This window comes from Alligator mississippiensis, chromosome 1, assembly GCF_030867095.1.
Source record: "Alligator mississippiensis isolate rAllMis1 chromosome 1, rAllMis1, whole genome shotgun sequence".
In the NCBI taxonomy this organism is placed as follows: domain Eukaryota; kingdom Metazoa; phylum Chordata; order Crocodylia; family Alligatoridae; genus Alligator; species Alligator mississippiensis.
In genome coordinates, this window is record NC_081824.1 from 196,224,391 (window position 1) to 196,251,289 (window position 26,899).

The 26,899-nt window shown below is 41.4% G+C and overlaps 1 protein-coding gene across 7 annotated transcripts in view; it reads right to left on the reverse strand.

Moving 5' to 3' along the window:
* The window catches only part of THADA (THADA armadillo repeat containing), a 290,497-nt gene extending 266,869 nt beyond the window's left edge, over positions 1-23,628 (reverse strand). For 3 of the 7 annotated variants that reach the window (XR_009457443.1, XM_059718572.1, XM_059718574.1), the window contains exons 1-12: positions 23,470-23,555; positions 22,173-22,271; positions 19,173-19,264; positions 15,735-15,829; positions 14,536-14,666; positions 7,981-8,129; positions 7,789-7,821; positions 6,050-6,098; positions 4,206-4,396; positions 3,419-3,513; positions 2,189-2,409; positions 572-1,263 (exon numbers count right to left, since the gene is read on the reverse strand). Coding sequence is in view for 6 of the 7 variants with exons in the window: in XM_059718572.1 (XP_059574555.1) it covers positions 572-1,263; positions 2,189-2,409; positions 3,419-3,513; positions 4,206-4,396; positions 6,050-6,098; positions 7,789-7,821; positions 7,981-8,129; positions 14,536-14,666; positions 15,735-15,829; positions 19,173-19,248 (1,732 nt within the window). In the remaining variant the exon portion in view is untranslated. Of the gene's footprint in view, positions 1-571; positions 1,264-2,188; positions 2,410-3,418; positions 3,514-4,205; positions 4,397-6,049; positions 6,099-7,788; positions 7,822-7,980; positions 8,130-14,535; positions 14,667-15,734; positions 15,830-19,172; positions 19,265-22,172; positions 22,272-23,469; positions 23,557-23,580 lie in introns of those variants that run through there. The other 4 variants (XM_019483252.2, XM_059718568.1, XM_019483254.2 and 1 more) reach the window with 4 other exon arrangements.
* Between the last annotated feature and the right edge of the window lie 3,271 nt (positions 23,629-26,899).

Genomic DNA, 26,899 nt, shown 5'->3' on the forward strand with positions numbered 1-26,899 from the left:
CAATCCTCAGTCCTCAATTCCCAAAATGTTTCATTGCAAGAACACCAGAAAGGACTCAAAAAGCCAGTGGTGATTCACAAGACATTGCTTAACAACTACCGCATCACAACTGAATCATAAACTTATAATTATGGCCCACAAACAAAAACCAAATGACTCAGCTTAAGAAAACTGAACTATTTAGGTTAATTAATTTCTTGTATACTAATGGTACAAGTGCTATTAAGAAATATTTGCAAAATAGATCATACTGTAGCTGACATTCATATACTTGTTACACCTACACACTGATAAATAAGGAAAGTATTAACCAAGCATTATTTCAAAATGGATGCAACAAAAGCTAAAATATTACTTTGATATAATTACTTTAGACATATGAAGAGAAAACTAAGGAAAGGAGCCTTTAGGTACACAGGTCAGCCATCACTGAATTCTACTCGATAATGCCGAGAAAAATCAGGAACCTAGAATTTCTCACGCTGCCTTTCCCACTCATTCATACAAGACAAATGAATCAGAAACTATATTGAAATGTACAAAGGCAAGAATATGAAGATTATTTTCTTACCAACATTAGCATCACTAGAAGCCTGAAGAATTTTAATCATGTAGTTCAGACTGCCTGGATTACATTTCAGCAACTTTGGTAAATAATAATCAATGACATAAGTACTTTGGTCAGGATTCCCTTCACACAATATTAGAAGAAGAGGGGAGACCCATGTTTCATGCCACTGGTCAATCCAGGTGCTTTCCTGAAATACAGCTGTCAGATGATTCTTATGATGTGAAAACATGGTTTCCAAAAGATCACTTGCATAAGGTGCAAGAGACTGATCGCCCATGACATCCAAAATCTGCACTGGAATTGTTCTGTCCACTGTCAAGATATTTTCAATGCCCACACACTCCACAAGGCAGCTAAGGGAAGCATATTTCCCTTTCACGTGCCATTCGAGGTTCAGTAAGTTCTCTGTCAACATTGACAAGAATGGGTCTGAGTTCACAACAGATCCTTTAAGAGTGGCTTGGTGAATCTGGAGGAGATTCCTGAAGATCAGTTTAGTCTGGTGTCTAACAGCATCTACAGGATGCTCCCAATGTGCGTACACATACTCTAGCAGTTTCCCAGTTGTGTCTGAGTTTCCAGTAAGAGCGCATTTTAGACTTTGGGAGCTTGAATCAAGGACATCCAATGCTGAGCTAGTCCAAATTGCTAAAATTCTTGACAAGGACATAGCCATACTGGATTCTTTTAACCTAAAAAGGAAAGACAAATTTTTAAAAATCATCATTATCCACCCATTGCATAGTTTAACATTTTAACACACTACAGAAACATTAGTTATTCCGCACAATACACCTCTTCCACCTCCCACTAACTGGACAGCACAAGAAAACCTGAGAGTCCGAGTCTGTGTAACTTGGAAGCAGGATGAGAACTCTAGTTTCTGCTCCATATCCCTGATCTTCTAGCTTATCACAGCTAGAATTCCCTGAACACTGGAAAATAATCTAACAGGCATTACTATTTTAAAAGATTCTATATAATTCTTCATTTTACAAAACTGATAAGGATTTAATACTGGCTGACATTTGGGCAACTTTATCATTTTTTTTAACATAATTGCTTTAAAAATCTAAAAACTACTTAAAAAAATTAAAAGCCAAACTTTTTTCACTATAATATAAAAAAAAATCAAAATTGAACTCAGTATACATGTTTAAAAACCCCCCACTGAATCTAACCTCATTAAATGAGTTGCATTCTAAGGTAAGAAGGTTGCAGATGGATGTGGGATATATTTTAATCTACATTTCAAAAGGACTGAAATAGTGACCACACAGACAGTCAATAGTTCCTTATAAAAAGTTAGCCCCACCGTAATCAGAAGGCAATAATTATACATATTTTGCACATCCAAATTTACATATTTGTATGCTCTGTATTTTAAACATAACTCATCACTGAAACTTGGATAGATCTTGTTTTTCTGAAATCAACCCTATTTTTCAGAATCAGTTATTAAGCAAAGAAAGAATGGCCAGTCTGAACCACAGTGATTTGCAATTTAAGAAAAAGACAAGGACTGCAGCGTACTCTTAGTGTACAAAATAAAGGTTCAGCAGCAGAAAGAGAGGTCAGAAAATGAGTTAACAAAACTTCCTGTTACAATGGACTTACCGTGAATTCAGAGATAACAAAACCAACACAATATCCAAGAGCAATTTCTCTCCATTTTGACCCATGCTGTTATTCTTCCACTCAAGCATGGCCAAGGCTCCATGGCAAAGGAAGAGGAGAGTTGAATCTGAAACCTCTGCAGTACACAGAATTCCACAACTGTCTATAAACCACTCTGGTACATCCACACATTTCACCGAGCGAAGGAGCAAATCACTGACCTGCAACAGCAAAACAGCAGCTATATCACTGCAAACTTCAAAAAGCAGGATAAAGTTGCAACACACTTGTTACTGGTTCTTTTTCTTCCTAACATGATGCAGCTATCTAATATTTCAATGTGTCAAGTGCGAAAAGGACACAAAAATCTTCATCTCTCCACAAGGGCTGGCCAAAATCATGATGAGATATAGTGCCTGTTTTAATTCTATCTCCAAGGATGCTAGGTACTTTGAAGGATGTCAGGAGGGAAGGGCAGGGTAAGGAAGGGCAGGACCATGAATAAGTGGAGTATACACACTCCAGTCTACGCAGAATGAAGGAGAGAGATGATGCATTAAATCTCTTAAAGAGCACTGTAGAAAGCAGGAAGTACCCAAGAAATTTTCTGGTAGAGGTCAACCAGAATTTATTGCGTCTATTTGGGAGCTGTTCAGGCTTTCCATGCTGCTCTCTTAGGTGACAATTTTTGTTATAATTCATATTTATTGTTCTTGTACATAAGAACCGACCAAAAAGAGAGACCAGTTTTGCTGAGGCCTACAGCAATAGACTAGTGACTGATCCCTGCCCCAAACAGTTTACAATCTTTAAAAAAAAAAAAAAGGGAGAAAGAAAGGAAGATAGACAGGGTGCAGAAGTATAAACATAGAATGAAAAGATGCACTGCCTGGAAAATTCTGTTAATCCCATGATATTTTTACACGTAGGTGCAGCTGGAGAAAGGGGGGGAAATTATCAAAATGGAAAGAAAAATCAAGGGACAGGGGAGACAGGGCATGAATAGAGAGAAGCAGCTGATGAGAAGGATCTGGTGGCAGCTTTAGACGGAAGAGGTTGGAAGCAAATAGTAAGCACGTGGCCCAGGAAGTCTAGTCAGAATTGTAGGAAGTTTTCCAACGGCTGAAGGTTCAATTTTCCTGTTTAATTAATAAAGAACTATCAAGTGTACAAGAGCTGGCAGTAATAAAAAAAAAAATCCCTCTTTTTATTTTAAGAAAATATATTTACCAAAGAAGGTAGCTTTTCAACTGGTTCAAACAGAATCTTCATAAAGAGAATGACAGCCAGTCCAGAGGTAGTCTGAACAGTCTGCAATACTTCTTCTAAAATGACAGGGGGGAGGCGGAAAAACAAAACACATTCTTCATTGTCTGTTTGCTCTTTTGACAGAAACTATTTGTCAGAACTGTAAGCACACTATTTTATTTTTAGACAATTTATAGTTGCACAACAGTACAACTATTCATTAACTTAATTTTCTTATGTCCCTGAATCTTTTCTCACAGACCAACAACAGTCATTAAGTGACTCTGCAAAGTCTCATTGGAAATGTATAGCCAAAGCAATTTATGCTCACACTGTAACCTTACAGTAAAGCAACATATCTAAAGAAAACAAACATACTCATTTATTAAACACTGAAATAGGATTCTGCTATCAGAAGCATGTATATTTCATTGCAAGTCTTCCATAAACAAAGACATTTTACAATATCCACCAGGGCCATCTGTTAAAAAGATGAAGCTATTGCAATAGCAATGTTATCTATACATTATTTTACAGATATATTTAATCTCTCCTGTGTGTTATGCAGACTCCAAAATGGTGCACTACAAATCCTATTTTTCAAAAGACCCAGTACTACTAACCATCAATGTTACTGGCTCAACTTCTAGGGGCTTAAACTAAAGGAAGGGAAGTCCAAAATGAAGACAACTTTTAATTTTAGTACTAAGACAACAGTATTTACTGAGCAAAAATTTGTCTATGGAATTCGAATACTGTTGATACTTACCATCCATTAAGCAGTTTGTGAAACACTTCAGTAAACTGCACATACTTTGACAAACAAAAGACCCAGGTTTCTTCCAAAGATTCTCTTGAATATTTTCTTGCACTTTCTGGACTACTATCATTGAAACTTTAACGGCCATCAATAAATCATGCATCAATTGAGTCTGAGCAATATGATTTCCACTAAGCTTTCTGAAAAGGGGAAGAAAAAAAAAGAGAAAAATCAATTACATTTTCTGTTCCCCTGCCCACCCCATCAAGAAGGAAGAAGGGAGGAAGTGTGGCCCTGTACACGAAAGAGGTCACGTTTGACAACAACAGGGAAGAGTCCCTTGAGACCCTCTGGGTCAGGATACAAGGCAGACCAGGAGAAGGAGACTGGACGGTGGGAGTCTACTACAGGCCTCCCCCTCCCAAGAAGAGGAGAGCGATCAGGCATTCTCCAGAGAACCAACCGGGGCAGCTAGCCTAAAGGGAGGAACAAGGACCCACGGGCATAAGCTAATAGAGGATACATTCAGGCTGGATATAAGAAAGAACTTTTTCTCTGTAAAGGTCACCAGAATCTGGAACACACTCCTGGCAGAGGTGGTGCAAATCACCCTCCTTGGAGCTGTTCAAGACGAGGCTGGACAGGCACCCTGTTGAGCTCATCTGAGCCCAATAACCTCCTGCCCATGGCAGGGGACTGGACTTGATGATCTTACAGGTCCCTTCCGATTCTATGTTTCTATGATTCTATGTAAATACTGTTTCTATATGCTCTCAGGAAAGCATGTTTTGCCAATCTCCATTAGAACCAAACACACAGTAAAAACTGATTTACTGGTTTCAATCTACTGGATGCTTAACTAGGGTAAAATTAAGGTGCTGTTTCAAAAACAGTCCACGTAAAGGAGTTGACAAACTGAACAAAAACAAATGGACAAATTCTACTGTCTCCTAGCCACACAGCACTCTTTGGGCACTCTCATGGCCCAGCCAGCCCCAAAGCCACCTGAAGTCATGACCCAGAATCCAGGGCTGATCCCCTGAGCCTGCTGCCAGCCCAGGGCTGCTTCACCCCAGTTCAAACTGCTGTGGTCCCGGGCACAGGTATATAAACTGTGCCAAGGAGCTGCTAATTCTGGCACAAACTGCGCCGGAGTTTATTCTGTGTCCTACCTGCACGTGTAGATGCACCCATTGTAGAATAAACACACAGGCATACACCCCACAAGTAAGGGGTATCGAACTATCAGGATGTTCAGTAGTTGCTACCCCAAGTGCAGAGTACATTTCTATGACTTTGCCTCCTCTAACAACTGTATAGTCATACTTATATTAAAAAACAAAACATCTTCCTGGGAAAGAGTATGCAGCATTCTTGTCATGTTGCTTAATGCAGTACTGGAAGGCATCCAGATACTACAGTAATGAACCTGGTGTAAAAACCTATCAAAACTAAGTTAAAAAAAATCTCATAGGAAAAGCAGAAAGCAATCACTAGGTGTATTCTCTGTATAGCTTGATTCAAATATTCTTACGTACTATAAAGTTCAGCCCCAATACCATGATTTAATAATCTACAACATACAAAGTTTTCCTTCAAATTAGCAACTTCGATACATCTTAGGTTATCTGCCTCCACCATCTCTTTTTTTTAAAGTCCAGCATATTGCATGATGGGATAAGAAACTCATTACTCATTAAAAAGGCATAGTTCTATGCATATTAACTTTATCACTGTGACTTCTCCATTGTTAATGCATGTATTGTTACTAAAAGAAATGTTTGCACCCAACTGTCTTTCACAGACAGTGAAATTGAAATGGTTAAATATATCTTACATTTAATGTCACTTGCCTGTTTTCTTCCTGAATTTCAATTAAAGACTTCTGCAGAAACTGAAGAACTGTCAAAAGCAATTAAGAAAAAATAGTTTAAAGAACAAAATATTAGCATTTCATTCTGTTTTTAAACAAAGGAAAGCTTAATTTAAATCGGTTACAAATATACATGTATTACAAAAAATGACCTGCCAAATTAAAGCAACATTACCAGCAAAAACAAATCAATCAAGTTTGAACTTCAGAACAGTCTCATAAGAGCTGTGTTTAAAAAGAGGGTCAAAAAGAGGTCATGTGGAATGTGTAATTTTCCAGGTCTGTGTAACCCCTGCGCTAGTTAAAGAAATTAAAGAAATGGTTCCAAGGAATCTGCAGCATGCCAGAGGAAAAGATCTCATCCAAACACAATCTGAAATAACTTGGGTCTTCCAACCCTTCTGGCCTTAAACTGACCTTTCATCTCCATAAGTGCCTAATCAAACAAGATGCTAATGGGATGTTTAACATGGCATAGTGCACTACCATGCTGACATACCCCAAGCTAGCTGTGAACACACTAGCTTGCTTACCTATATCTATTTGGAAAAAGGCAGTGCCATAGAGATTTTTTACGACAGTTAGCTCTAGAGATGCCAGTGAGACTGTGCTTGGGTTAGCAAGTCCTGCTCCAAGCACAGCTACTTAATCTTTGTGTAACCTTGCTAACATGACTTTTCTGCTTCCAATTCCAGAGCTAGCACATGCAGTACCAGCTTGAGTATTTGCAGTGCCACCCTAAGCCAAGTTAACATACCCTGGTCTCAGATTCCACTGAGAAGCTGAACTGAAGCTAACCACAGGTGATGGTTTTCAGGACTTCTCAATCTGACAGTAAGGGGAGGATGGGAAGGGAGAGGAAGGAGGTAAAGAAGCAGAAACCTGACCCCCCACTGTCCCAGTCACCTAATGCCCCAGCCACTGCTTTCTCTGCTCTATCAGTGGGAAGGAGATGGATTTAAGAGAACCCTCCAATAATTAGATTCTATACCTGGAAAATTATACCAAATTTATAAATATTCTATATACAGAATCTAATTATTGTGGGGTTATCTTAAATTTAGGGGCAAATCAGTTTCAAGTAAATACAGTAAATACAGTAAATACAGATTCAAGAAGGTTCTAACAGCAACAGCAACACATCAAAGTAGCCTAAAAATGGAAGATGCACCCAGGTAGGAAAACCATGAGAAACCACTGTGTCAAACATTAGCGTGGAGAAACACCCTAATAGAAATGATTCTCACTACACCTGTTAACTAATTAGAGTTGTTTAAAAATTGTTTTCACTGGCTGCAACTACATGAGACCCTTACTGCACAGTAGCATTGTGGGGCACTAACTGTGATGCAATACTAACGAGCTACTGCACAATAGTAACGAGCTACTGTGAAGTCAGTTTTACCCGGAAACCATGGAGGGACGCTACTGCACAGTAACACCGGTTACTACACAATCATTTAGTACTTGGTTATGCAAGTATTAAATGACTGAGCAGTAATAATTGCGTAGTCAGCGTCTCGTGTAGACGTGGCCACTGTTGGCTTGTAGTTTTCCAAAAAAAGTCAGAGTGAGGCTTATGCACACTGCTTTCAGCTAGTCTTAAAACTGAAACCATATCTGCCACATTCTAACACTTTATGCCTGCCTTATGCCATTCCCAAGATATACAAACACATTCATTTTATTATATCTACTAAATAAATAACATGACCATACCTTCTTTGAATAAGCTGTTAACACCTGCTTTACCTATGTGGAGAGAAAGTACATTTCAATGACACTACATCAGAAGAGAAGGAGAAAGTCATTCCTAATGAACTGACTGAAAAAAAAGGTAAAGGGGAAACCAAAACTCTTAGAAGCAACAGTTAGCTTCAAAATACAACTACATTCAAACTATAAACATACCTAGACTGAAGTTCTCCATACAGGAAGCAAGACTGTCCAAAACTTTTCTGTATGAGTATATGTCTGTAGTTTCTAGTTCTTTTTTAAGGCAGCAAATGAAACTCTGCACAGCTTCTGTCATAAATGGTTCCGGAAGGCCATTTAGTGAACTACAACACAAAGAGTATCATCAGATTGCTGCAAACAAAATTGCTGGTTTAGTGACAAACTTACCGTTTATCCTGCAATCAAAAGCCATGAAGACAGGCCCTTGCACAAGTATAAACTATAATCTCCTTAAGCAGAATGCTAGTCACATATGTGTATTATATGATGCCAACCATACCCTTACTTTCATTAAAGTACATCTAAGAATAGCTCAACATCGAAGTCTGCCCTGAGCAAGTACTCTATATAGTTACTTATCATACACAAGTGTGAAACACTACAGAAGATGTGAAAGTGTTTTTGGTTGTAAGCCATTTGAAAAACATCAAAGGAAACCAAACCCACTAGGCTTTCTCCTCCAAACATTTCCCTTAGTGTCTTCATCCAAAATATTAAGCAAATTTACCTCTCTTATACAGTAAAACAAACAAGGAAAACAACGTACAGCATACTGGTCTTAAAAGCTTCATTCATAAAGTGTACTCTAGAGTGTCTGATCCTTCAAGTCTTTACTCTGGAGAGCAAGAAGGAATTTCCTCTGTTAAGAACTGTGGAATCAGGTCCTTTATCATGTTCCACAATATTACTGTACTTCCAGAGCTTAATTCCAATCTTGATTAATTGGATAATTACAGACTGCTGAAGAACTGTCTAGGGAGGTTTCTCTAGATGTATTTTTATACAACACAGAATATTCTTACAGGTATTTTTTTTTTAATTCAACATAATTACTTAAGCTCTTTAAGGTGGCACTGCATTTCTTCTGACATGAGGCCTGTTATAAAATACATCCAGAGGCAAAAACAAAAGGCCTGCAAACTTCAGGCTGCGAGAAGGGTCTCTGGATCCAGCACTTTTCTCAGTATAAGGGAAATTAAAGAGAAAAGGCTAGGACTACTAATCCTCTTATCACACTATCCACAATCATGATAGTATTCCAGCAAAGGAGCTTTCACATGGTATTTTTCTTTTGTACTTTGAGGACAGATGCAATCAGACACTTAGCTATGGACCTAGCCTTCTCCAACCCCCATCTTCACCAATTGTGGATACAGACTGTAAATTAATGTCTTTGAACAGATGACACAAAAGGATTTAACTTATTAGAGCATGTGCGAACCTACCATCCACTCAAATATCTACACCACAGGTCATTCCCTTCTCCTACAGCTCCACAAGGAGTTGAGCTAGAATATCAAACTCACACGCCCCATGGGCCAGTTCGAGACTGTAGGGGTCCTCATGGGCCACATCCAGATGCAGCATTGGGGCTACAACACGAGTTAAGCAGCCATCACTCACCCCCTGCTCCCAACATGCACTGACAACAGGACTCAGGGCCCCCAGATTTCCATGACAGGCCTCACCCCTGCCTGCCCCGCAAGCCACATGACACAGCTCTGCAGGCCATAAGCTTGACATAAGGTTGATCACATCTCCTGCTCACAGGTTTAAAAAAATTAAAATTAAATAGTGCTTTACTTTAAACTCAGCATGCCCCTGTCATAACCCAGTGAGTTTGGTGCCTCGGCACTATGGAATTTTCTTGACACGAGAGCCTCTTGCACAGCGAGGGTTTTTGCTGCATAAAGAACCCGCGTGCAGGAGAGAGTTCCCACCACTTTGCAGCTGTCTTTGCAGGATGCATTCTCTTTGCAGCACAGAAGTGCACGATGCAAAGAGTTCCCATCATTCGGATGTAAATTTGTGTCCCGCTATTGGCTAGTGCTAAATTATTCACACGTGGCGGCCGGTAATTGGCTTGCTGGCCGTTTAAAAACTAGCGCGACTTCCGCCCAAGTCAAAGAGCTTTGAGCACACTGCAGAGTGCCTCGAAAGAGATCCGACTTGCGGCTAGCTGGTCGATAGACTGATCACCTATCGATCCTTCTTCCCGTCGCCGAACGCAATCCCAGACGTACCCTTTTCCCGCCGGCTTGAGTTACGGACGGATTTACTGGCATTGGCCTCGCCAGCTGGAGCAACTCACATTGTTGTCCAGACGACCGAACCGTTTCCGTCGCAGCCACCCGCGACGTAAGTAAAGTTTTTTGCAACCATTAAGCCTTGTCAGCCTCTCTATTCACCAGCCCGCCCTGACGAACGAGCAGTTTCTAAATCACCTCGAGTCAGCTCAGCCCGGCCGAGACAGCCCCCACACTGGGCCCAGAGCATGCCCAGAAGAGGCACACTAGGCATCACAGTAGTTAAACCCAGCTCACCCAACATCTGTATAGATCTGGCGCTTCAGCAGGACTTTTTTGGCACTGTTATCTAATAGCCGATTAAAACAGCCATTAGATAAAAGCGCCAAAAAAGCCCCACTGAAGTGCCCAATCTATACAGATGCTGTGGAGCCAAGCTGAACTAATGCACTGCCTCTTCTGGTAAAGCCCTGCTGGTTTTTTTTTGCGTCTGTCAGCAGCCTCTGTGTCCTACTTCCCACATGAAGGAAAAACTTCTTGGATACACCACTAGGTCAAACTCAGTTTCCTAGTCTCTTTGTCCAGTTCCCAAAGGGTGCAACAATCCACCCTTTTGCTTGTTCCCAGGGAATGCTTTTGGATTGTGCAAAGCCATGGTTTATTTGTTCAGTGCCATTTGTTAACATCATGTTTGCCTTTTCTGTAATACTGTTCTTAAAAATAAAGGAGCATCCAGCTTACACAGCAGATTTTTCTCAAACAAGGAGAATCATCTGCTGGAATCATTTGAAGTACTACTCATCAGGTAAATGACAGAGAAGAAGAAGAATATTCATCTTTGTTTCACATGCAAGTGTTCCCAAAAAAACACCAATTAACCACAAAACAATGTCTACAGAATGATATATGACATGCTAGATATGCACCTCATAAACTTTATATAGAGAGCATAAGCCTTTGTGAACTTGAACTCACTTGTGTACAAGCTGTTATTTAACAATTATTGGGCAACAGAAAAAAGAAATAAGGAAACATTTTAACTTCTCCAGAAACACAGCTTTTTGTCATTATGTGCTCTATGATGTCCAAAGAACAAATTAGAACAATACTGTATTGGATAAGAACTACCCATGGAACTATTATTTCAACATATCAAAAGGGTCAGCATTCTCAAACTTCCGTCACCCTCTTGGAAAGTAAAATGAATAAATTTACATACATAAATTAAACATCCTGAGACAGGCCACTCAGCATTGTCGAGGAAAACCTGGCACAGTTTTAACATTACATGCTGGGATCCAGGATATTAAACCCAAAATATTTAGTACCTGCCAGCCTTAATACCTTATTTCTGACTGTTCTGTAATATGCCCTTAAAAAAATAGTTTTATCAAATACCATGAGGCTGCACTGGAACACAGACCCACTAGATTAAGCCCTACCTTTGTTTCCTTACTTTGAATTCACTGCACTCCATAATATTTACTTTCCATGACAATGACCTACTTAACTTTATTAATTTAAATCTAATAAAATATTTTATTCACAATTACACATTCTACTTCGACTGCATGACTGCTAGCTTTCTCATTACCAGCCCAAATCATGGCTTCAACTGGCCAAAAATTCTTTTCCCCTATGCTAAACTTGGCGTAATGTTTCTCAAAATGGAAAGGAACAGTTTTTAAAACTCAAACAAAACCACTAAAAATTTGGCTGGTCTCTAGAAAACAAATTCAATGTTTTCAATTTGAAAATCTAGGCGTGGAGCCACTCCATCCAGCCCGCAGAGCTGGGGCACTTTGGCAGTGTGGGGCTGCAGGGGCTTTGTCCACACTACAGAACAGTGGTGAGGAGCTGCACCAGGGCTAGGCACCTGGGAGCAACACCAATGCCATTGTTTCTCCATGCACGTGGCAGCTTTCAGGTGCCTAGCCTGGTCACACCCCTCTACAACCTGGTCCTTACATCGGAACAGGCAAAAAAAAAATTTGTAACCAACACACTGCCAAAGCTCTCCACCCAATATTGGACTGAAACTGAGTTGTTCTAAGCCAAGATTCAGCCACTGCTCTAGAGTCTTTAATATGAGCAAATTCAAAAGAAAGTAAATAAATAAATAAAAAGTAAAGGAAGCAAAACAAGTGTATATCAAACTTGAGCTCCAGTCCTGTTTACCTAAGGTACTTCCCCACCACATTTACTTGTTTTTCTTCAATGCTTTTAAAATGAATCCAAATCAATACTTTGCAGTACTTCACTGTTCTCATGAAGTATTGTAAATATCATCCAGGGGAGATCAAAACTAAATGCACATTTTAGCTGATCTAACAAGGCAAGAGGAGCTGCTGCTGCTCAGGACTGTTCTTACACTCCAAATTTTAGATCTGCATGGTCCTGCAGCAATACAAGTTAGCTTAAATCAGCTTAAATCAGCCTAATGGGCCATGAATAAATCAGGCTTAATGAGGGAGCCATTTCACTACTCTTGTATTGTACATAATCATGCAGATACAACACTGCATCCAGCTTGTACCAGTATCCTTTGACAAATAATGCAATTGTCACATCTACCTATATCCCAAGACAACAGACACCTAAAAGTAGTGTCCATCTATACGTTCTTTGCTGTTTAAAGAGCCCAATTTTTGAATTCTTGATATTTCAGATGCATATGTCCCAACACAAACTTCTGAGCCTGCTATTTCCAGTGGATCCTTGAACTTCTTGCTCCCTACTATTACTCTTGCCCCTTCCCCACCATGGATCTACAAGGCGAAATACCAACTTAAGTTAATGGCAATTCCAATTATTTCAATGAAGCCAGGACTTCATCTAGATTTCTTTTTTCCATTAGGTCACTGCTGCATCAATTCCATATGCCAAGCACTGTCATTCAACCAGAAATGAGACCCACCTTGTAATTCCTAAATAACACCAATGAGAGATCAGGCTGCATAACACTTCAGGCCCACGCATCTAGTTACCCCAGATACTAAAAAAAGATATGCACAGCTACATTTCTCTGCTTGCTTGAGCCTGGATCAATCAATGCACATTTCACTAAACAACTGTCAGGCTACAGCCTTGAACCAGGGGCCAACACAGCCACTTGTCCAGGCCTGCCACCCCATAGCTGACCACTCAAACTGGGAAGGGCTGTCTTGAAGCCTCCAGCAAGATCTACCCACTCTGTTACCATAGAGGCTGGTCAGGGTCAGCTAACCCTCCACTTCCCCCATATAAACCCCTATACAGGAACAGGCTGTGTCCAGGTAACAGGCTTCAACCTGACCTAAGACTGCTTTGCTGTTCCCTCCAGCTTGCTCTCTGCTCAATCTCTCAGTGCATTTGCACATATGCAAACGCTGCAGCGCCAGGCGCTTTTGAAAGTGGTGGTGCTTTTGAAAGTGGTTGTGGAACACGGCAGTGGTGCGCTTTTGAACTAAAACAGCTCAAAGGTGTTTTAGGTCAAAAGTGTACCACCGCCATTTTCTCCATGCTGACGCGCACGCATTTTGTCACTTGTGTAACTGCAAGTGATGCAGCACCACGTGTGTCAGCTCCCATGTGAAGCAGACTCAATTAATCAAGTCTCCTCCGAAGAGTCAGATCTCCAGCACATCTGAGAACTAAAAGGTATGTGTATAAATACCCTACTTTTCTTGACCTGGTTTGCTCTCCAACTCTGCTTCCCCCTTTGACCTCCTGGCTTCCTAACTCAGCCAATTCCTAGACCCCATTCTCAGAATGACTTGGTTTCCTGACCTGGATTGTTATGCTCACTCCTCCTGACCCCAATCGGTACCTCGATCCCCAAGTGACCCCAGATCTGGCTACACATCCCAGCATGGCAGGAATCAATCACCCTCAACTTCCAATTCTGCAAATCCCAAATATCAATAGGATTGTATATAGCTCCATGCAGGAACCTGAGCTCAATAATGTGAGGGATAACAATAGGGTGCATGAAATTAAATCAGTTATAAACTGATCTCAAACCCATTAAAGCTATATTAATTACCAAAACTCATGCAAGAGTGGCACCTAAGTATAGTATGAATATTGGCATTCCATCTAGGTATAAAGTTTTGTCTTTGACCATGGAAATATTTTGTATAGTCTAACTCAATTCCATTTATTTTAATTATATTTTAATGTATATGCAATTTCTATCAATTATATTAATTCTTTATATTCACTTTCCACCATTTCAAGCCATGAAATAGACGTGTGCCACTGCATATCAAAGACATTATGTGCTCAAAAAATAAATCATATTTTAACTATCAATAGAAATGAAATTTTTCTATAGAAGCCAATTAATTTTAAGGAACAAAACCCAATACACACATCCTTGTTAAAGTAATAAGGAATGTCAGTTCTTATGATGAAATAATATACTCAAAAGAGTCATGAAATAATCTGTAACATCAGAATTTTAGATAAACAGGAAAACCTGTTTTCAGTTTTTCCAATTTACCTGGCCAACACCTTTTTCAAAGGATTTTTTGTGCTCAGTGAAAAATAAATTATTCCTAAAATATCCAAACAGCTTTTAACCATGGGATTACATGAAGAGTTTACATCCATCTTCTTCAGTAAAGGCACAATCTGAAATAAAAAAAACAGAACATCAAAATTTAAATAAACTCAAACTGTCTCCTCAGACATTACAACAACTAACTTCCCTTTAATGAAAAAATGGTATCAAATAAAAATAAAAAGATCAAATGCACATGCCTTGTTCCCTCCCCCACCATGCAAGTTTCAAACATTAAAAATTCAAAAATGTTTTCTGATTTGCATCTTTTCCTTTTCTTTGGCAGAGACATGGCATTACCAGTTTCCCAAAAGTGCTGTGAACCCAGGGCACTCTCTGAAATAAACAAGGGCTAAGAGTACTTAGCATCAGGAAAAACAAGGCCTCTGGCATACATTCACTTAATGGCATACTATTCCAACAACGGTGCCTCCTGCCATGCATGCCACATGTATACGGCAGGACACAATTCTGCGATCAGTAATTAGACCCCAATTATGTCATACTGCTTGCCAATGCAAGGGGAACCCAAGATCATGATCCCAGGCTCCCTCTGCAGTGGCAAATAGAAGGCCAGGTACCCAGTTAACCAGCACAGTCCCAGGGTTTGGATCAATCAGCTGATTATCAGTCTCAGCCCTGGGACCCCTCTGGAACCAGTTGGACAATCTTGGTGCTGTCTTGGGGCCAGCTTACTGTGGATTCCAGCCCCAGGACTGCATTGGGACCCATTTCAGAACTTTGCCATGCAGATGGCATCAAGCTATATTGGAGTGACACTGCCACATATTCAATTTAAACCATGATGAAAACCAGCTGCAAAATTATTGCACCCATCTTGTGGATTGTGTGACTTATTTTCTGTTTTACAGTGCCAATAATTGCCTGAACGTGTGACCAGGTTACTATTTAAGACTTAATTAACTGGTTAACCTTATGTATAACATCGGCCAGGGGCCAAGGTATAACAAATTATAATGCATCTGGCGAATTACTTATTTCTTATCAATTTGCCCCAATGAATAAAATGTTACTTACTAAAAACAGTTTTGTCATTAAGCAGCTGAAAGATCTGCCCAGATATCATCATATACTGTCAGTAACATATTTACCAGTAATCAATGCTAGTAAAGTCTTACCTGCTTAATACACTGAATTTGCTGGATGCCATCAGGCAACTGTACACAGTGCAACAGTAGAGAAGCCAGATTTTGCTTTTCAGCATCTACGAATGCTATGTTTCATTTGAGAAAGATAAGATATCTATATTAGGACTTTAAAGAATTAAAGAAAATCTCTGAACAAAAAAAATACGAACATTTATATAGCTATTGCTTTATCCTTTATTTTCCTGCACTAAATCTTCTCGCATCGTAATCATCACTAACACCACTTAACATGTAAAAGTCTACAATCTGTCCAGTGGACTGTACAGATCTTAATTAATAGGCAACCAATTCTTTAGTGTAAAAGCAACCGCACTGAATAAAATGGACAAACATTTAACCCAACAGCAGTCCATTGTTATATTGTAAAATAATCTACATCCATTTAAGAATCTACCTGAACAAATGCATTTTACAAGATATAAAGATATAATCCTGAAAGCACATACAGAAATTCAAGTTTATGTAACCTTTATAAGAAAATTATCAAGCTTGACCAAAAAAGAAAAACTCAACTTGACAAAATCTAGTGCATAAAGAAAAAGCAAATGGAACCAGAAGCTCTCTTAGATCTTATTTTAAAAAAATATGCAGAGTAACTCGTATCAGAGCCTATTTTAGAACCCCTAGCGTCTCAAAATGCCTATACACATGCATTGAGGCTGCTCCAATGTGCTGTAATTACAGTTCATAATAGTAGACTCAATTAATCCAGTCTGCCGGAGCGTGGTAATTACTGTGCTCCAACAGATTCCAGCATCACGTGTATCACTGTCCCCACGCTGAAAAATAGCGGTGGGAGTGCACAGGGACACTGAAACATGTGATGTTCCAGGAGCTTTAATTAGAGTGGCGCTTGGAGGTACTCTAATTAAAGGCTCCCCCCTCCCCCCCCCCCCGAAAAAAATTGAGAAAGAAAGGGAGGGGCAGTGGCAGGATGGAAATGGGTTTTCCATTTCCCATGGAAAAATGGGGGAAAAATGGGGCAGAATATGAAAAAAAAATCCCAGATTTTCCCTTTCACCCAAGAAAAATGCAGATTTTTCATTTTAGCAAAGAAACACACAAATTTTGCTCTTTTGCAGAGTTCCAGTCTGCAAGCGGCTGAGGGGAGTGGAAGGAGAGCAGTCAGGCAGGGGGCGCCATGTGCATGTACATGGCTGACAGGCATTCTGGAGAGCAGCTTCCACAGGTAAGTCTGGCGGGGGCAGGAATTGAGGCCCCCATAGGGAGGGAATTGGGCAGGATGGGGCTGGGGCTGCTGCCCAGTCAGGTGATCCGTGGGGTTTGGGGCCCAGGGCTGCAATGCATGGCTGCAGGACCCTGGCAGGGAGCAGGACGGGGCCATGGGTGGCTTGTCTGGAGGATGGGAAGGGTGGAGCTGGCTCCCCGCCACTGCACGCACTCCCAAAAAGCCAGGGGGGACCTGTGCCCCCCAGATCTGAGAGGGGCAGGTGTAAGCTTCCCACCCTGCTGCCCTCCCCCAGGGCCTTTGCAGCCCAGTGGGTGGGACCCGGTGCAACAGAACAGAATGGGGCCAGGCAGAGAAGCTCCTTGCCACTGCAAGCTCCATGCTGCCTTGGTGAGGTGCCCCCTGCCTAAACTCAAGGCACCCTTCAGAAAATTCCAGCTTTTACTCATTTTTTGACTATAGGAAAATGGTAGAGCAATTCTTCTTTTACAAAAAACTCAGAAAGACCACAACAGGTTCCTGAATGTTTTACATCCTATGGATTCAACACTATTTTAAATCTTTGGGTTTCTCTTGTGAATCATATATAGGTGTTTGCATACCTAACAATGCTAATAACGAGGGTCCTGTCACATGTTCAAATTAAAGCTGAATACAAACAAGTTATAAACTTATTAAACATTTTCAAGCACTAACTTTGTAGTTGGTTGGCTCCTTTTATAGCTGGATGTACATTTTTATGGTGTGATATTTACTTTGCGTGTGTGGTCACTCTAAATTTATTGAGAAATTAACCAGTATATTGCATAATATGTGTAATGTATGACAGGGGCCTAAGAGGCATCCCATAGCACCCTTAAAAAGATCTTGCATCGCTCTGGTTGAGACTCACTGCCCCGGGTCATATGTACCTCAGTACTTAGAAAACTCTACATTTAGACTGATGCATCTGGATGCTCCTCTTTGTTGGATTAAAGACATAGTGTCAAATATAGAAGAAGGAACCTTGTGTGCCTATGTCCTTAGACCAACACAGCTACAACCCAAACCCCTGCAAATACAGAAGAACACACTTTACCAACTTCCTTATTTCCAACTTGCACTGCATCAAATTATACCTAGGGGCTTTGGAGAAGAGAAGACATATTTTTATGCTTTTAACTAAAAGGATATGTTAATATCAAATTGTTTCCTTTCCAAAAGTCAAAGAATAGTGATAGAAAAAGGCAAAGCTTTGAGCTTTTATTCTCCATTTTAAACTCTTCCAAAAACTAAACTTCTCACTACAACAAAAACTTAACCAGGCCTTTTGAAGGGGGATTGGACACTTACATAGGTAAAAAGAATGTCCAATTATCTAATGAACTTTAAAAAATTGAAAGGGATTTGAAACCTCACGGTCTCAGAGCTCAATCTAATCTGAGATCAAAATAAAACCCAACGTTGAGGACAGATTATTCTGCATCTGTTCATGGAAGAAGTTCTATAGAACTTGAAAGCATCTGGTTCTGGAACCCTTCAAAGACAGTGATATTTGATGAGATGGACCTTGGATGTGACCCAGGTCAGTAATCCCCATGTTTTTAACTGTAGTGCTAAAAAGTCAGTTTTCAGTAATGTTTCTCTCCTTGGGAACTCTTTGTATATGTACCACATTCCTGAAAGATCCATCTGTAATTAGGACCATCAATCACACTACTGACCAACACCCACAAGGCTCTAGACCAGTGTTTCTGAATCCGTGGTACACATACGCGAGACACAGGCAAGAGGTACGTGGGTGCTGCGTTTTGGTCTTTGTCTGCTTGGGCTGGAAGTTCCGGCACTGCTCGTCTCGCCATGTCTGGTACGCTGGGGCTTTCACTCCCCAGCATTAGCATGCTGGGGGATAGGAAAAGAACCCCCACACAGGCTTATTTGCCCTGGGCCATGGTGGAAAAAGTGAGACTCAGCTTGCGGCGGTGCCACGGTAGGACTTCCAGTTTCACTTTTGCCACATCAATCGGTAGGGGGTACATAAGGTACCAAAGGTTGAGAACCACTGCTCTAGACTAAGAATGAAATAGGAGTTGTTTGAAGACTAATACCTTTTTGTAGTGAATTTTGAGCTTGACACTCTCAGAGAGAAAGCATTAAAAATCTATTTCAATAGCCATTCCAATAATTTTACAAGAAGAAAACTATGTAAGTTAAATGTGGAGAAGAACAACAAGACTTACACTGAAGTCTTTCCACTTCCTTGTGATCAAGAACAAGTGCATCCACCTGGATTTCTTTTTTCTTCTTTAAAACCATTTTGGTGAATTATCTGCTTTAAAAAAAAGTATTACAACTTTAAAACCTTCAAACAGTGCTGCTTAGAAGCACAACTAAACCACAGACCATCCAATTTGAGATACTAGCATTGCTCTTTATAATCTCCTAATGCTGTCTGTTTCTCATTTTAATCTACACAATCATTTTTGCAAGACACATGAAATGTTAAGTTTACTTCTGTGTCATTTTGTCACTGTCATGAATTCCAGGCTTTTCATACAAAATTCAGTAGGACTTCATTACACAAAATGGAAACGACAAGATACAGCATAGCTGCAAATTAAAGACAGGGTACAAGACAGACAAAACATAAAACCTGTCTACCTGACAGTTTATATGGCATGTGGTACCATGACACCTGAGTACTCTTTGCCCTTGGATGACAGTCCGATAAAAGCTGCTAGGACAGCAGGAATTAAGTGCTACATTTTAATTGGCCATAATCTTATCTGAACTAATGTTTCAGACCAGGCTGACCCACATAAATGGGAAACAAAACCTACTGGACAAGGTCTCAAATCCTACCAATATCAAGACATATGGGTTTACAATAACAGCACTAGGTTAATACCTTAGTATCTTTTTTCCAGTATTAATATGATTTTTAAAAAGCTGAAAAAGCACACAATTTGAGGCAAAAAATTATTTTACAAAGTAGAAACATAGATTCATAGATGTTAGGGTCGGAAGGGACCTCAATAGATCATCGAGTCCGACCCCCTGCATAAGCAGAAAAGGGTGCTGGGTCTAGATGACCCCAGCTAGATACTCATCTAACCTCCTCTTGAAGACCCCCAGGGTAGGGGAGAGCACCACCTCCCTTGGGAGCCCGTTCCAGACCTTGGCCACTCTGACTTTGAAGAAGTTCTTCCTAATGTCCAATCTAAATCTGCTCTCTGCTAGCTTGTGGCCATTATTTCTTGTAACCCCCAGGGGCGCCTTGGTGAATAAATCCTCACCAATTCCCTTCTGTGCCCCCATGATGAACTTATAGGCAGCCACAAGGTCGCCTCTCAACCTTCTCTTGCGGAGGCTGAAAAGGTCCAGTTTCTCTAGTCTCTCCTCGTAGGGCTTGGTCTGTAGGCCAACCATACGAGTGGCCCTTCTCTGGACCCTCTCCAGGTTATCCGCATCCTTCTTGAAGTACGGCGCCCAGAATTGCACGTCATAGAATTGCATTACAATCACATAGGTGATTGTAAATAGGCTATAAGACCTACGTCATAGAATTGCATTACAATCACATAGGTGATTGTAAATAGGATATAAGACCTAAATATGCTGGAGGGTAGGGTTAGGATTCAGAACAACCTAGACAAATTGGAGGATTGAGACAAAGGACTCTCATGAGGTTCAACAAAGATACGTGCAAAGTTCTGCACTTAGGATGGAACAATCCCATGCACCAGTCCAGGCTGGGGCTGACTGGCTGGGCAGCAGCTCTGCAGAAAAGGAGCTGGGGATTACAGTGTACAATAAGATGAATACGAGCCAGCAGTGTGCCCTTGTTGCCAAGAAGGCTAACGGCATACAGGGCTACATTGACAGGTGTGTTGCCAGCAGTTCAAGGGAAGTGATTTTTCCTCTTTATTCAGCATTGGCAAGGCCACATCTGGAGTACTGTGTCTAGTTTTGGGCACCCCAGTACAAAAACCATGTGGATAAATTAGAGAAAGTCCAGGGGATGGCAACAAAAATGGTGAGGGGGTAGGGGACATGACTTGAGGACAGGCTGAGGGAACTGTGCTTATTTAGTCTAGAGAAGAGAAGACTGAGAGGGTATTTAATAGCAGCCTTCAACTACCTGACGGGGGTTCAAAAAAGGATGGAGCGAGACTGTTCTCAGTGGTGGCAGATGACAGAACAAGGAGCAACCGTCTCAAGCTGCAGCAAGGGAAGTTTAGGTTACATATTAGGAAGAATTTTCTCACTAGGAGGGTAGTAAAACACTGGAAGAGGTTACCCAGAGACACTCCATCCTTTGAGGTTTTTAAGACCCAGCTAGACAAAGCCTTGGCTGGGATGATCTAGTTGGGGATGGTTGGTCCTGCCTTGAGCAGGGGGTTGGACTAGATGACCTCCTGAGGTCCCTTCCAACCCTAATTTTCTATGATTTTATGACTTTTCACATGTCACAAATTGAGAGCTCAGCCAACATTAGTAGCAGTTTATGTCAAACAATCTATGGTGGTCTTGGCTCCAAGTGAACAGCCACTCACTTCATGAAGTCTACCAGGCTGTTAAGCTACAAGTTTCCAAGTAAACTAACTCGACAGGTGAAAGAGTAGGCAGAATTCAAGCGTATTCACCAAGGCAGCATGGAGAATCTATTGCCACCATTTCTGCCACACCTCTTCTGTGTCTACAAACTGGACTTTGGAGACTTGGATTATCAACTGATCCCTGCGAACACCTTGCCATAACAACTAATTGGCAGTGTTCCCCTGGGTAGATTCTAATCACTTTTCCAGTGACACAGATTAAAAAGAATACAGAATCATTTATATTCTAACAGAGTTATGCAACCTTTTAGGTTAGGTTGGATGGGGACAACCTGTGGCACACACGCCACAACCAGCCTGGGCAGCCTCTGTATATGGCATGCAGCAGATAAGGGAAGAGGCAGGCAGCACTGGACAGATAGGGCAGGAAGCCCAAAGCAGAGCAACAGATAAAAAGTAAACAGATAGAAAGTAGAGCACAGGGTAGAAAGCAGAGCAGCAGATCAGATAGGGAAAAGAATCAGAATGGCAATCATGGGTCTTAATTTGTGGCAGTCCTGTCAAAAAAGCTGGCTTGGTCATTAAGGGAAAAAGAACAGAAATTTAACTCCGAGTAGATTTCTTCTTTTTTTTTTCTCTGCAGACTCGCACCCTTTGTGCTGGGAGATCTTGAGAACTTACACAAGGCTTCCGCTCACCACAGACTTTTTCTCAATCGAGTTCTCTGCTGCTGAGTGAAGGTCCTCCCTTCAATGTCAGGCAAGCTCTCCAACTTTTGACCTGCAAAAGATCCGATATCCCATTTACAACCAATCACCACCTACATTTCCAGTTCCTCAAATGAAGGTGCCATCCAGCATGCTGCGGCAGCTTTTTTAAAAATCCTTTTCATGTAGATAGCAAATAACTCCAGGCACTGCCCCTGATCAATGACGGCATTTCACGCAAAGGTCCCCAGGCACTAGGTAGGATGAACCCTACTCACTGGGATCAGGAGGAGGAAATGGGAGAGTGGGTGGCACCCCTCCTACTCTTGGCTTAGCAGAGCCAAACTTTGGACACTTGCCCAAAGAACAGTCTCTTTCTTGGAAATAGCCTTTAAAAAGCAACATTCACAGAAGTTCTCGGCTGAAATGGACCTTATGTAATCACTGGGTTCACATCAAGTTAGGACAATACCTAGAGATGGTGAGGAAACATGTTCTTCCAGGAATTACACAAGCAAAAATTAATTTTTTTTTTGTCTTTTGTTGTTTGTAAATACAAAATTGATTTTTTGGAAAATAATCCTCAATCCATGTTTCCATGGCGAGTAGGGTTGCCAACTCTATTTGAATCTATCCCAGGTTTCCGGAACACCAGCATGCCCGTGACACACAACACAAACGTGCCCACGTGCTAGTGTACATCAGTTCCGGATGATGGAGTGTAGACTTTACGTGAGGATGGCACATGCACATCACTATTACATTTTAAAAGCCCAGTGGGCTACTGTATAAGTCAGATTCAACATTTAATACGTATTTGTAATGAATGCCACCTATCATTTCTCTCCCAGGTGACTCTCAGCAGTCTCCTGGAGATTTATATCTCATTCCTGGAGACTCCAGGGCAATCCTGGAGGGTTAGCAGCCCTGATCAAGAGAGACTCTGCTGCTTCCCAGCTAGCATAGGAAGCACTGGCACTTAACAGGACCCAGCTCCCAGGAAGGGAAGACGGAAAAATGGGAAAGAAGATGGGAGGGAAGACTGGGGTGCCCTCAGCCCCAAGGCTGATACCAGGAAGAAATGGTACGAGCTGCCCAGAGCATCAGGTTGGAGCTGTACAATAGATGCGAAGGGAAGCACACACATTCACTTATGGGGGGTGACGCAGGGCCTTGACGGGCAATAAGGGGTGAGCAGAACGGCACTGTGCCCTGCAACAGAGAGCAGCGTGTGCAACCCGCCAGGGCCCCCCTCCGCAACCCTTACCCACCGCGCTCCGGCCGCCTCCCGCCGCGGCCACGTGTCCCCACGGCACCCACGTGCAGGGGGAGGGGGCGGGGCGTCCTGCGGCGTTCGGAGGGGGGAGGGAATCGAACCCGACCTGTGCTGCGGCGGTCCCCAACCTTGCAGGACTTAGGAGGTCCTTCTCGGCAGTGACCGACAGCCGCCTCCGCCAATCAGGAGGCAGCTGGTGCCCTTTGCCACGAGGGGTGGGTCTTGGAGCGGAGACGCGCGAGAGGACGGGCTGGAAGCTAAGCAGGGTGGCGTCCGTGCACTCTGCGGATGGGGGACGCGTTGGCAAGGGCGGCGGGCCTCTGGGCTTGTCCTCACCCATCAATGACAAGAGACTGGTGCTGTTCAGGTAGCTTAGAGGAAGGGGCAGTTTGTTTGCCAGCATGGGCATGCTTAGACTAAGTGAAAAGTGCTGGAGAAGCATGGTGGTTAAAAAAAAGAAAGAAATATTAATGAAGAGGTTGCAAAACCTGAGACCCACCCAGCCTTCCGTTGCCGGCCAGGGCCTGAACCCCAATCCTGTTACACCAGTGTCAGGGACTGTGGCCACTGTAATGGAGCTAGGTGTAGTGGAGGGCGCTGAGTAGGGTGAACATCGCAGAGGACAGTCCGGTTGTCCTCTATTGATACAAAACCGGACGCCTTTATGTCCTCTTTTGCAGGGAAAACTAGAAGCTATAAAGGCGTATATCAATAGAGGTCAGAGTAGCAGAACCCCAGCATGTCCTCTACAATGGCCACTCTAGTGCTGAGCGTCAAGCAGGGTACCGTGCACCCTGCGAGCCTTTCAAGAGTGCCCCACAATGTTAGCCCTGCTCGGTGCACAGACACGGTTCAGAAGGTCAACCTGGAGATTTCAAATAGGAATCCACAGGGTTAAAAGTGTCCTGCCCTGCTCTGGGCTTTTGGAGTTGTTTTGCAACAGAAGAATAGCTCTAGTATTTTTCCGTAGTCAAAATGAGTGAAAATTACAAGCTGGCCTTTTCTGAGGGCTGCCCTGAGCCTCCAAAGATTGCGAACCGTTGGCACAGGGCCAGGCCAGTGCAATTCCAGTGCTTCCCGCCCAGAAGGCAGGCCGCGGCATTTCCCAAATTGAAACTGGCAAGGCCCCGGCCAGGCAGCACTGGACCGTGGCTAACTGGCTCTGACTTTCAGCAGAACTAATTAATGAAGCCATGTTCACATGGCTCCAAGGGATAAACCCAATTGCCTGGCCCCGTCACAACTGTGCAAGTACAGCTATAAATGTTCTTGGTGCCAAAGATTGCCCACAGTTACCTGCCAACCAGAAGTACAGTATTTCCATCTACAGATTTTTAAATTGGGGGCAGACAAAGCCTTGTCTGGGATGATCTAGCTGGGGATGGTCCTGCTTTGAGAAGGAGGTTGAACTAGATGATTTTGGGAGGTCTCGCCCAACCTTTATTTTCTTGTGTATGCCCATGCTATCAGGAGGCATTATGTTGTGCCCTCTCGGCAGATACAGCAACAGCAAAGGCAGGCAGAAGCTACCTTTCATAGAATCATAGAAATTAAAGGCTGGAAGGGACCTCGAAAGATCGAGTCCACCCCCCCTGCTCTGGGCAGGAATATTGAAATATATTTTAATGTTTTGATACAACATATCCAAAATAAAATGTACTCTGTCCAATCTACAAGGCTCCTAGCTCAACCTCAGTCTTCAGGTAAGCTATTAGTTCCATAGGGCAAAGTCTGGAAGTCCTAAACTCTCCAACCCTGGGCAGACTGCAGACACTAGAAGTTCAGGTTCCCAAGTAGTCTACCAAGCAGGTTTCTACTAATCAAAAGTTCTTCTAAGCCATTTTGATTTTGATAAAGTGGCATTTATTGATGAATATCTGATTTGTCAAAAATGTCTGGCCAGCTCTACTTGTATTGGAGACAAAATTTGAAATTAGTAGGAAAGCATCTTAAACCAGATATTCTTATTCCATTTACATAAAGGAATCACTCTGAGGATGAAGGGTGTTTTCTATATTGCTGATATAGGAGAAATGGACAAAATTCATAGTTAAGTGTCAAAAATCTTATAGAAACTGCTTTCTTATAGCAGTACAGAGTTTCACCACTTTGTGGCACCAAACAATTAAAAAATTGCACCTTTAAAAGAACACTATAAGCCAACTTATATACTGTACTTTATATATGCAGAAAGAAAAAACCTTTACTAGCAATTGCTATTTATATAGACTTACATCCAAAGCTTTCAAAACACCTGTCAAATATTACAAACTATTTTACATAAAAAGATTAATTTTATCTGTCATTGATATGCAAGTTATAGCCTGTAAAAAGTAACATTATATGACAAGTTAAGACATTACCTAGAGGTGGTCAGGATATATATTTCGCCACAAAACACATAAACAGAGATTATTTTGTTCTTTTTTTTATTTTATTTTTTTTGCAAAAAATTCCAAATCCATTTTTCCATCAAGTGACTTTGACAGAAAAATTCAACTTGTTCTAGCAATCATTGATGACTATCCTAATCATTTATATTAACATTTTGCCTGATATAAGAATGTTGTGGGGATGCTCCTATTAAAAAACTAAAATAGGATACAAAAATTCTGTGTGTGGAAGAGGAGAGGAGCAGCTCTCCAGTTCGACTTTTGGGATCTACCTATCTTTCTGGAATCAGGTTATATGTACAATTATTAGGTGTACAATATCTAAACTTTGACAAAAATGTTTCCCAAATGGCTGGGTAAAGGCTCAGATACCTAATTGAATTTTAGACCTGTCATGGTAGGCATGAGATGTGAGCCAGAGCATAAGAAATATATTCTACGCAGATCATGAAGTCTTATGGCTTGATACCATCTTCATTAGTTCTTATGTAAAGGTAGCTGATCTCTCTGGTGGTCTGTAAACCATTATATTTCCCACATCAGAAAAGAAGTTCATGTGCATGTTTGTGTGTGCAATAACATTATACATCATCAGTATATAAATCCACTGCAGAATTACAACCCCATTTCCTCATTAAAATCAAATCAACTAATTAAACACAACATTTACAAAGTATGTAAATCTATAAGGAGAAAAAGAGCAGAAAACAGTGGTTTCTACATATATGACAGATAGGCTGCTCCCAAAGTTGTTTAATGACATAACCAGTCAGATTGTCAAGTCATACACAGAATGGACACATGCGTTATGATATCTTAGCACATACTGCAAGATTTCTTAAGGCATACAAAACCACAGTGAAAAAAAACATAGCTTTAGTATACCCACAGCCACAGAGTTATCCCCTGACATTTCATTTTATACCATTAAGATCTACTGCCATTAGTGAGGAAAAAAGAAAAATATTTTTTTTCGAAACATGGTACAAATTAAGGGTCAGCTGGAGGGAGGGAGGAAGGCTGAGCCCCCCT